Source organism: Hippocampus guttulatus, chromosome 14, assembly GCF_054856545.1.
Source record: "Hippocampus guttulatus isolate MCC_2025c chromosome 14, RoL_Hgut_1.0, whole genome shotgun sequence".
In the NCBI taxonomy this organism is placed as follows: Eukaryota; Metazoa; Chordata; class Actinopteri; order Syngnathiformes; family Syngnathidae; genus Hippocampus; species Hippocampus guttulatus.
Genome location: NC_141274.1, coordinates 2858426 through 2870878, shown reverse-complemented (window position 1 = coordinate 2870878; position 12453 = coordinate 2858426). Strand labels below are relative to the sequence as shown.

Sequence of the window (12453 nt, the reverse complement as noted above, 5' to 3'; positions counted from 1 at the left end):
CTTGGACGCATTTGAGGATGTGCGGCTGGAGGACAGCAGTGCACCTGTTGCCGCCTCACCGTCACCTCTGAGGAAGATTGGAAGGAAGGAAGCGAATGGAGGAGCGCAGCCAGTCCAACGCAAGCGGGCGTCACTTGGACGATGGCCGGGCGAGAGTGCAAAGTACCTTGGCGTTTTCGGGACCGGTTTTTGCCATTCTAACGGTGATGATGGTGACTGTGGTGGTCGTGACCGTTTTGGGCAACGCGCTGGTCATGTTCGCTTTCAAAGTGGACAAGAGTCTGAGGAGGCAATGTAACTACTACTTTCTGAATCTGGCGATATCGGACTTCCTTGTCGGTAAGTACACCTTAAGTCATTCCTTTTTTCCCTTTCGTTTCTTTTGCTTTCCGACACTTTTGCCACTTTATATAAAGCTATCTTATTCAACCCTCACATCCTCTTCGGGTCAAATTTGACTCGTTTTGACATTTGACATCAATATAACGAATCAAAACGGAATTCTTTCTTGGAATGTGACGACTTTTAACCCTTTCAGGGACCGCAGTTACTACAACGGACAGCTCATCGTGTTATCAGGTTACAGGGCGCGTCAAAGGGTTAATGGAGTGACTTAAAGTACCCCAAAATTGACTGACTTCTATTAAAATGCATTTTAGATTTGTCAGTGTGTGTTAAATAAATGGAAACGGTGTAACAATGGGAATATTTTCATTACTCCAATGTGTGCATTTTTTTTAAACGGGACAGTGTAACACTATTCAAAATAGCTTGAAACAGACTGTTTGGGGTACCATCACATTTGCACAGAAACATGCACTGTTGTTCTTTGAAGAGTCATGGGGGGAATCTGGAAACCGTTAAACTGCATAACAATGATCATCAGGGACGTGCAGAGAGAGGAGCCAACGGGGCGGTGGCCTCGGGCATCCACGGGAAATGCGTTTGGGGCATGCATGTCAGCGATCGGTATGATGTCCACGATTTGGTATGTTGCATGAATTCTGTTGCGATATGGGGGGGGGGGCATCAACTTCGAACCCTCCCCATGTCACCGAGTTGCATAAAATATGCAGAGAAAAGTGAAAGCATCATGAAGGATGATTATCCTTCGTGTCAGCTTAGAAATAAATTTTGAAAAGATACAGATATAGTTCATGACTTGAGTGAGACAATTATTTTGAATATATTTTTGGTCAAAGTCAAAAGTGACCCGAAAGGTATTTCTCCAAAATGAACAAAATAACAGTATACAATATCCACGATGCAGTTTAACAAAACTGTTTTAGTTAGAACGATAGTCCAAAAGTATTGCATTGCTTCTTTTCAGGATTCTGCCTCCGCTTTCTCTTGTCCTCTGTTTTTATGTTTGCAGTCGTCAGCGCAGCAATGTCGTAGCGTCCGAAACAAATTTTCCTTCGGGATAATAAAGTTCATCCCATCCTACCCTACACAGGAGCGTTCTGCATCCCCGTGTACATCCCTTACATCCTCACTGGCCGGTGGACGCTGGGCAGGGGAATGTGCAAGCTGTGGCTGGTTATGGACTACCTGCTGTGTTCCGCATCCGTCTTCAGCATCGTCCTCATCAGCTACGACCGCTTTCTGTCTGTCACCAGAGCGGTGAGTGGAACTCCCCCCTCTCCGTGGTCCTGGTTGTCATAATGAAGGCCTTTGTGGGTACATGAAAAGATGAGCTTGCGAAAGGTTAAATACTTTACATTTGCATGACAAAGTAGTTTTAAAAAAATCCGTGCAACAGAAGTTTGTGTGTGTGAAGATTTTCTGTAACTACGCTGTAGCTCTTCAAAGATTTTGTTTCATTATCCGTATTGTGCTTCTTTTTAACCTGGTGTGACAGTTAAGAAAGTTAAAAAAAAACATGATGACACGCAATTCCTAAATCATTTTGCTTAGGTCACAAAATGAACTCACACAAATTGGAATGGATTGCGTTTAGTCCGAGAGGTTTCACTGCAGATGCCCAACTGCGTTCAGTCGATGGCTTCATTCCTGACTGGTCAGTGTGCCAGGTTAGTGATGGGGCCAGTGACACCACCACCACCTCATTTTCCCAAAGCCCCAATTGAGCCCATCTGCACAGGTTAATCATGGCTGACCCAGCTTGGCCCTGTGCCACTTCCTACAAAGAGTTTCTTTGTAGGAAGTGACTTTGGGAAAGAAAACACAGAAAATAAAACCATGCTAAAGTACAACCACACCATTTTTTCCCCCCCAAACAAGAGGCTGCAGTCATTAACGCTCCACTCACTCTTGTGAGTCTCCTCCCGGAAACCAGATGATGTAGTACTAAGACTGACCTGCAGGGGGCATTACAAGGCCACAGGGTGGTTGGAGCTAAGACAGAGTAGTTGTAGAAAAAGACACCACAAATGCCGCTTTCTGCCTGTGCCCATCTAGTAAGAAAACAAGACCAGTGGTTCTTAACCTTGTTAGAGGAACCGGACCCAACCAGTTTATATGCACATTCATTCAACCTTTGATTAGTGAAAAATAAAAATGTGATGATTTTTTTTTTTAACGAATTCGAGTAATATAAAAACGCAATTAACTCATTCACTCCCAAAGACATTTATATGTCTTTTCAAACTCCACACGTTCAACCCTAGGCACTTATTTTTTTTCAAATTTTCCAAGACTTAGGGTAAAAAAAAGAAAGAAAAAAAAGGGGTCTAGAATTGGCTGGTACTGAATGATTTAAAAACAGAACGAATCTTAAATAACATTTCAAGACATCAATGTGATATTCAAATTTAAGTTTTTTAAAATCGTGCACAAAATGAACCAGCCACTGATGGCCAAGTGGGCGTGTCATAACTAATTGACATGTTGAGTCGGGCGTGTCTTAACCTCCATGGCGGAGGCTCCGTCAAACCCCTGAGACGGAACCCCTACGGTTCAATTGAACCCAGGTTAAGAACCACTGCACTAGACTAACGCTGGACACGAAATGTGACTTCCTCCTACCTTTGCCCCACACAACAGGATAACAACTAGGCAAGCTTTTTAGACACCCTTTTGCGGACCTGGATTGGAAGGAAAACCACGCAAATTCAGTTCGCTTTTGTCACGTGTGTCCCCCAATTAAAATGTGTTGATTCGTCCAAAACCCTCCACATCCCCATCGAAGCTTTTTATTTTTTGGGCCCGCGTGCAAGAACAGACTGAATCCACGTCCGCATGTTGCTAAACCAAATTGGGGCGAGACCCGACGTAGTTAGACAAAGGCAGCGTTCTCTTCCCTTTCACGAGCAAACACTTTTACATCAGAGCGCTGAATACAAATAACGCCGCAAAGAGAGAAAGCTCTTCTTTAATTAGCCAGCTTTGATCATTGAGGTCCTCCTCCTCCTCGCGCAGCCGTCGTCCTCCCAACGTGGAGAGATGAATCGCGCCAGAAGCAGGCCACTGGCGGGCCAAACAGCATTCTCTTAAAAGCCTGCCTATGTGAACGCTGGCGGACAAAAGGTCGTAAGCAGTGACACGGCAAAGTGCGTCTTTGAAAGGGAAAGTCAAATTAGATGCGGATTTTAAATTTGGGTGAGAGGTGAGCAGAGTGAGAAATGCTCACTTCAAGGGAAGGCACTTCTTAGTCGTCATTAAGCATCAGAAATGATTCACTGCGTGGAGGGGCAATATTTGACTTGGGAGACAATGATTGGTTCAGTTCGTGAAAGGAAGACTCCCATTTAAATGGTTGACAATTTTTTTTCGACATAGATTTTTGTTTTGTTTCATTTGAAAGGTTGTACGCACTGTATGCGGCAATATTAAATTACGGGTATTGTTTTATGATGGTGTACCGTTCATTCAACTGAATTTTGTGGCTGTGGTAATTGTTTCATTGGACAATAAAGGAAAATTTATTTGGGTTTGTACACCAACTGATGTTGTATAATTTCATCCCCTTGAAGAGATGTTGAAATAATGTTGAAGGAAAAGTTATTTCTGCTAAAAACTAGGTTGAGCTTCTGTGATATGCTTGGCGACACATTCGCTCCCAAAGTCTTTTCGGACTCCACACATTAAATTATAATAAGGTATTTACCGTATTGGCCCGAATATAAGACGGTGTTTTTTGCATTTTGCATTGTTTTTTGCATCTTGCAGAGTGAAAAAGTGGGGGTCGTCTTATATTCGGGGTCTAAACGTTATACCCATTAACGACGCTAGATGGTGCGATATCATTGAAGCGAATGCTGAACTTGACTCCCCAGGCCAAAGTGAACCCCTGCCACGAAGAAGAAAAATAAAAATAGCGGTAGCACGAAGAAGAAAAATAAAAAATAGCGGTAAGAAAGAAAAGAGAAGAAAATAATAGAAGAGATAACAGAAAATGGAGACACATAGTGACATTCTGGAGAAAAGTGGGTCAAAGATTGGCCAGGTTAACCGGCAGCTGAGAAGTTATGATGTCATTTACATTTCAAAAACCAGAAGCCATTCATTTACAAATGTGATTGCACTTTAGTTTACATATTTAAATGTTCAGATGTTAAGATTTGAATGAGGCAAAATAACATGCTTTTTCTCTCGAATATATTGTTAGAATCATTTGTTTCAGATGTACTGTAATTATTTTCTGTATATAAATTAATTTGGTGTTCAAAAAGTATTTTTTCAAACTTGAGTCTCGAAAAAGAGGGGGTCGTCTTATAATCAGGGCCGTCTTATATTCGGGCCAATACGGTATTTACATTTTTTTTCAAGATGTTTTATGAGTATGTTGGAACGTACTTGCAACTACGTTTGAACGTATTTAAATACATCTGAACGCACTGGAACATACTTTCAAGTATGTTTCCACATATTTGCCTGTCAAAAAAAAAAATACAATCACAATATGGTTATCACAATAAAAAAATCAATTAGATCTTCAAAACCATTCAGCCCCGGAAGAGATGGCTGGATGGATGGAAAGTCTGATTTCTGCCGTTGTTTGCTGCAGGTGAGTTACCGGGCCAGACAAGGCAGGTCTCATCCCGCCATCATCAAGATGACGGTCGTGTGGGTGCTGGCCTTTCTCCTGTACAGCCCGGCCATCATATTCTGGGAGCTGGCGGTGGGCCAAAGTCGGGTGCCGAATGAAGAGTGCTTTGCCGAATTCTATCACTCCTGGTACTTCCTGCTATGCGCCTCCATGCTGGAGTTCTTCTCCCCTTTCATCTCGGTGGCTTTCTTCAACCTCAGCATTTATCTGAACATACGCCGGCGGAGGCTCCGCTGCAGGGAGGCTCAGCTCAACCTTCAGCTCAATGAACCCGTGTCAGCGCAGGGGGAAGCTAACCCCTTTTCCCACACGTGGGGCGCGGGAGGCAAGCTGGCCGTGCGAGGCTCCATCCACTCCCCGTCCTCGTCTCCCAATTTGGGCAAACTGGATCCGTCGAGCAGCAGGGCGGCCCAACCTAACCGTCTGTCCAGAGATAAGAAAATTGCTAAGTCGCTGGCCATCATTGTGTGTGTGTTTGCCATCTGCTGGGCACCGTACACCCTACTGATGATCATCCGTGCCGCCTGCAGAGGGCGATGCATCCCGCATCACTGGTATGAGGTCACCTTCTGGCTCCTGTGGCTCAACTCTGCCATTAACCCTTTCCTCTACCCACTGTGTCACAGCAGCTTCCGCAGGGCCTTTGCTAAGATTCTGTGCCCAAAGCGGCGAAGCTCGACTCGCCCTTTAGTCGTCCTTCGAGCGGGCCAGTGACCGGCGGACGCTCCCCAGCCGACAGTCCAAACTGTGAAGTATTCCAAACGTAAACGTATCGAATCGGCAGCGTGGTCTTGCGAGTGTGTCAATGTGAGAATAACGTGCTATCTAGTACATGATTTATGTTTTTATATTCACTCAATGTCTGAAATGTTTACAGTCGTTAAGACAGGTGCCACGAAACGTAAACACGATTAAAAAAAAAAGAGTAACTTGAATTTGACTTCTTCCTCAATGAATTGCTTATTGTGTCTTGCAAATATCCGCCTGAATTTTACATGATGAATGTATTCGCATCAAGGATAAATGTTGCTATTGCCGCGATGTTGCCATTAAATCAAGTTTGATGTAAAATCTCTGTGCTCAGAAAAAAGCCGACCGCCTCTTTCTTTCGCCATTATTACTTTTCTATCGAACTACAATGGCATATCATGAATATCCTGACACGATAAAACAGAAATGTTCTCCTGCCAGACAAACACATTTTGTCACTTGGACTGAATCCTCACTTGTACTCTTCTACCCGTTTACATTTTGCATTTACAATAAAATAAGTTGTGAAGCGACACCAATAGGGCAATATATATATACTGTATATAGATATTTACATTTATGACTGTATTGTTCTTGTAGCGTTTAACTGTGTTGAGGCGCCTGTGCGTTTGTTTCTTGGTGCCACTAGATGTCGCTATTTATCTTTGCAGCTTTCAACGTTGTGGAGCGCTCCAACAGCTTAGAAGCATCGTTGACCCAAATTGCTCTCTGGCTGACTGCAGCGAGTGTGTTTGAATTAACACTTCAATGCAAAGTAATAAAAGTATTTGCAGCAACTTCTTGAGTGATTTTTAGCTTCGGGCATGCTATGTCAACTAATTATCCCCGAGAGGAGAGAAAAAGGTACACATTTCCATGAGAAGCGCATCTAGTGTTTTTCATCTGGAGAAACAACATTGTATTACTTCTACAGACTTTGAATGTCATCACGCTTGAAGGGAGCTTTCGATTTATTTTTTTTGGGAAGAAAATACATAATATTGAAATAACACCATATTTTGTGAATAGATGCTAAATACTTCATCCACTTGAAAGCAGGTAGTAACAGTCATGAATGATGTCAGTTCAGAGACAACGATTGAGTCAATGTGAACTCTGCAGATGACCAAAACGGCAGCACTGAAGCACGCAACGTTTATCAATGAATTTCATGCAAGGAGACTTAAAGAATTAAAAAAAAAAAATCTAGTGAACAAGCACCCTGCTTCATCTTCAAAGCTGATCTTACATGACACCGATGGCACTAACGGTGCTTGGCTTGGTCTGCCTTCCTTCATAATTGTTCTTTTTATTTAAACTCGTTTCATCTGACATGACTCGAGTACAAATAAAGGCTTCCCCCTACTGCAGATGAGCAAACGAAAACCTCCTGGTCACAGCTCGCAAAAATACACACTTGGATGCGTAATTTCAATATGTAAATTTCAATAAAAAAAAATATATATAAAGCGGTACCTCCGACCCATGATTTTATATCAGTGACCGCCACAGTGTTTCCCACATTTCATGAGACAAAGCACTTTTTTTTAGGGGGGGGGGGGGGGGGGTTACTTTTGAAAAATCTCAAAGCGCCAAACAAAGATGTCACGCAGGGTGTATATATTGAAAATGATGATCATGTATTAATTTACTCAGCGTGACGTCTGGCCCTGTTGAGGTGAACACGGCATTGAAAGAACAGAAAAACAGTTTTTGAAGGTATTATTCTGATGTAGGAGTGGTAACGTTGGTTGAGAACACCTATAGTGAAAGAGCATTTAATTATTCTGGCTGTCACGATAGATCACTGGCATAGGTAAAGATCAATGATAATAATTGGTTTATTACCGTATTGGCCCAAATATAAGACGGTGTTTTTTGCATTGAAATAAGACTGAAAAAGTGGGGGTCGTCTTATATTCGGGGTCTGGAAATTATACCCATTCACGACGCTCGATGGCGCCAGATACCATTGAAGCGAATGCTGAACTTGACTCCGCAGGCCAAAGTGAACTGCTGTCACGAAGAATAAAAATAAACATGGCGGTAGCACGAAGAAAAAAAAAATAGCGGTAAGAAGGAAAAGAGAAGAAAATAATAGAAGAGATAACAGAAAATGGAGAAACGTAGCGACAATCTGGAGAAAAGTGGGTCGAAGATCAGCCAGGTTAACCGGCAGCTGATGAGAAGTTATGATCTCATTTACATTTCAAAAACCAAAAGCCATTCATTTACGAATGTGATTGCACTTTAGTTCACATATTTGAATGTTCAGATATTAAGATTTGAATGAGGCAAAATAACATGCTTTTTCTCTCAAATATATTGTTAGAATCATTTGTTTCAGATGTACTGTAATTATTTTCTGTATAAAAATTAATTTGGTGTTCAAAAAGCCTTTTTTCAAACTTGAATCTCGAAAAAGAGGGGGTCGTCTTATAATCAGGGCCGTCTTATATTCGGGCCAATACGGTAGTTGTATGCATATTGCACACTTTCACGGCACACAAATGCACAGCGGTTGAGAATCACTGCTCTATTGTGTTCATTTTACCACCATTCTTTTCCCCAACGTGCAGGCTGAATTATTGTATTCAGCTTGATAGATTCCAGGAGTTTTGTCCAAATGTAAACTCACTGGAGCGGTAATTACGCCATCATGTTAGATAGCGGGGGTGTTGTTACATTTTGCAGGTGCCAGGGTCCCACGGGGTACTCTCATTGTTCAAATTGTCACATCTGGGCCCCTGGTTAGGTGCTGGTAGAACAAGCACAGCTGCAGGGACCAGGCCTCTGAACCCCGCTACTCGGTCAGGGGTGTTTGAGGAGCGACCCACCCTTATGACCAAACCGGGGGGACGGTGGGGTGCTCAGGCCCATTTCCCGAGGGATGACAGCGCTGTATTTATCAGCACAATTGAGAGCCGGGCTTTAGTGGTGAGGGTGGGGACATCTGCACTGTGTGCAGTTATACCAGCGGGAGAGCCACTATTGATTTTGATGATAGATTGAAATGTCATGGCATGTGTGCCACAGCGCTAGGATACGGGCTGAGGCTGCGCTGGGAATCGTCCCAGGGATTTTGTTTGGAGTGCTGTGAAAAACATGGATGAAAAGGTGTTAATCTGGTGAACATGCCTGCATGCTTACGTTTCAACCCCCCCTACCCCCCAGCCCTAATTAACAGTCACTGGTTTTATTGGGGGCGGGGCTTGGATTTCTGTATCTCAGAGCCGAGGCCCCTAATGGAGAGCACCTGTGCCCTTTAAGTTTATAGAGCTGCATTAGAAGAGAAGCAGCCGGCGATCAGACGGAAAGGGGGAGGCCTGTGAGACAACCCCTTGAGAATATCTCAACTCCTTTGTTCGAATGACCTAATGCTGAAATCAGCCCTTGTCTAATCTTATAAACAGCGCGGCCTTCAAAGCAGACCTAAAATAAAATGAAAGAAATGTGAGCGAGCCCAATGTGAGTTTCGGGATGACACGACATACTCCGAGCATTGCGCGCGACAAGGCCGTGACCGATCTGTTGTGGTATTTGGCACTGAAGTGAACAGATGCAACCACTCCTCCTGCTGCAGGTCAGAGCACGACCACTTTTGAGGATGGAGCCCCACTCAAGTTATTGCGCTCTTCACTTTCTCTTAATGCAAAGCGCCTTTCATATTTCATGAGTACTCAAAAATAAAATCGGTCCCCCGCCCCTCCGCTTTCCCTTTTCTCGCCACTTTTTTTCTCCTGCAAAGCATTTCCTGACTAGAGATTAAATAATTCCATCAGAATCCTCTTAGGATGGGTTACCAGCACTTGGCAATTAAACAATTACATTTAATCAGCATGGGGCGTTGCTTCAAGTCACCCTCATTTCAGACGTTGATTAAAAGCAATTCTTCAGTGGTTATTGCTGTCGACGCCGGCAACTCGGCTCGGGTTTTCTGCCGTCTGTGCGGCGGGGTCAGGCCGGATAGCAATATGGCAGGTTCAGTGGTTACGGTGAGGAGGGGATTGGAGGGGCGCTGTGGAAGGGACGTCACTGCCCCTTGTGGGTAAAGCGGTAATGGCAGACCTTCTATTGTCGCTTAAATCGAAGCTAGTTAGATTACTTGGATGCCTCTTGACCCTCTGGTAGAAGACACTCCGAGAACAATAGAATGGAAGGGGAGCATTTTTGTTACAGTACGCTTGTGGGAGTACAGATTCTATGTGAGGGAATGTGTGTCTATCCCAGGGGTCGGCAACCCAACATGTTGAAAGAGCCATACAGGACAAAATAAATAAATAAATAAATTAATATGTCTGGAGCCGCATAAAAATGAAAAGCCTTCTATAAAACTTACAATGAAGGAAACACATGCTGTATGTATGTAGGAGACTGGACTGTCTCAGAATTGTTTATGTTATTCATTCCTTGATTTTTTGTTTTGGTGCATTATTTTCACTTTTCTTAGTGTCAGTGAAGTGATCATTAATTTCCGTTTTTCGGAGGCCGTCTTTGAACGCCTCTCGAGTTAAACGAGAAGAGAGAAGGCACGGAGTCAGACACAGACGTGTCTGTGTTTGTCGAGACTGTTAAACGCATAAATAAAGTGTACATTTTAAAAAAGCAACACCACAGATCTCCTTTTTCGGAGCTGCAACATTTTTCTATATCTATTTGAGCTATATTAGCCTACTATCAAAATCATTTTTTTATAAAGCTCCAGGGAGCCAATAGATATCGCTAAAGAGCCGCATGCGGCTCTGGAGCCGCGTGTTGCCGACCCCCAGTCTATCCGCACAGTGTTTATGGTGTGTGTGTGTGTGTGTATCTATCTATCCATCTAATAGATCCATCTATAGATGGACACACACACACACACACACACACACACACACACACACACACACACACACACACACACACACACACACACACACACACACACACACACACACGTCTCCTTGTAAGCTAAGTGCACAAGGCTTGAATTCAAAGCACTTGTGTGTCAGCTGTACATCATGTTTGAGTGCAAGGCGGCAAAGTGCCGGAGCCAACAAAGCTTTTCCCTCTCCTTTCTACACATGGAACCCAGGTGACCCTCTTTTATAAGGCGGCCCACTAAGATAAGATAAGATAAGAAAACCTTTATTAGTCTCGCAACGGAGAAATTCCCAATTCACAGCAGCAAAGTTATGAAAGGAAGAAGTAGAACAACAAAATATAGGAGCTGCTGGAAAGGCAGCCACTCTCGCGGCGCCATTTTGAAGTCAAAATAACAAAAATAACACAACACTAACTCTCTAAGACGAAATGCCAGCCCAGGCCTTCAACATGGAACAGCTTTTGGGGAATGGACGTGGCCAGGAGGATAAAACGTGAGTCGTCACAAGCTCAAGCAGCACACCTGCTGTTTCAAATGAGACTCAATCGCAGAGCTGTCACATCTCTCCAGTGTGAAGAATGATGCAAATACTGCACTTTAGTTCAATCGGTTGCGCGGGTGTACCTAATGTTGTGGTCGGCGACTGCCTATCTGGTCATTCGATTCAGGCGACAGACAATACTTTTACATGAAGCAGTCAAATATAGATAAAAGCTTTCACCAGAACGGCAATGGAGACCCCCCCGCACAGCATCATAGCAGCACTGTCGCAATCGTCTCCTCTAATGACATTCCTCTAGTACCTCCTTGCCTCTGCAAAAATCTCATGGGGGAACCACTACAAAAAGTGATAATTACATGAAATATACATAGAGAATAAAGGGGGCATGTTTACATAACCAGACCCATAAATATCTGACTGAGAAGACATTGTTCCACGTCTCCTTTTAAGCGGATCTCCTTGGGACGCCATTTTAATGACATGATGGCTTAAAGAGATGCCTGCTACGTCTCCTTCCATATTTAATTAACTTTTGCTTGTTTCCCCCCCCCCCCCCCCCCCCTTTCTCTGACGCGCTGAGGAGAGACAAAAAAACCTGAGTAAAGAAAGCGCAAAGGAGGCAAACACAGGCGAGATAACGGGGAGACAATAACAAATAGCTGAGAGAACAGAGCAGGAGGCTGGGGGAACATGAGCAGAGACCTTGTCATGCTTTTGTGAGATGTTTACAATACAAGAGATGCAAAGGGGGGGGGGCGCACGGAGGGAGACACGGTTGGGTGAAGAGGGGCCGCTGAGGGTAAAGGATGAAAAAAAAAAGATGGCAGGGATGAATGGGAAGCTCAGAATTAAAGGGTGCGATTGAGACAGACGAAGTGAGAAGTGGAGTGCGGGGAAAGCCGGAATGCAACATCACCAAAAAAACAAACAAAAAAAAAACAAGGGACTTAGATCAAGTGAAACCTCAGGTTTCACTTTTCTGCTACAGAAATGCAAAACATCATGTTTAGTTAACATTTTACAACTGGATGACAACAGGACACGCTACTCTGTAAAATGTGTCATTTGGGGACCATCTTTTTGGGTGCGCCAACGTTGAAATCTAGTCATGAAATATTTTTAAAAATCGAATACTGAAAAATACAACAAGATGTTATGATTGATACGATAAGTTAGAAAAGAAAAAAAATGAAGACCGCACATAAAAACACTTTTTTTGTTGTAAAAGTTCCAGGGACTGAGCCCTGTTGTGAGGGGAAAAAAAAAAAAAAAGAATTACAATGGCCTAAAGATGCCACAACATGGTGGGAAAGTTCTATTTTTGTC

The 12453-nt window shown here is 43.4% G+C and overlaps 1 protein-coding gene across 1 annotated transcript; it reads left to right on the top strand.

Annotated features, from left to right (window-relative positions):
* Nucleotides 1–65: 65 nt before the first annotated feature.
* LOC147194457 (histamine H3 receptor) lies at nt 66–6550 on the top strand. Its single transcript, XM_086128564.1, has 3 exons — nt 66–339; nt 1457–1623; nt 4970–6550. Exons 1-3 carry the CDS (start codon nt 96–98, stop codon nt 5723–5725), a joined length of 1167 nt encoding a protein of 388 aa, XP_085984690.1. The 5' UTR covers nt 66–95; the 3' UTR covers nt 5726–6550.
* The last annotated feature ends 5903 nt before the right edge of the window (nt 6551–12453 follow it).

Coding starts and splice junctions, on each gene's coding strand:
- LOC147194457 (XM_086128564.1), top strand. CDS start 96: ATGGAGGAGCGCAGCCAGTCCAACGCAAGCGGGCGTCACTTGGACGAT. Junction 340..1,456: donor GATATCGGACTTCCTTGTCG/GTAAGTACACCT, acceptor TACCCTACACAG/GAGCGTTCTGCATCCCCGTG. Junction 1,624..4,969: donor TTCTGTCTGTCACCAGAGCG/GTGAGTGGAACT, acceptor TGTTTGCTGCAG/GTGAGTTACCGGGCCAGACA.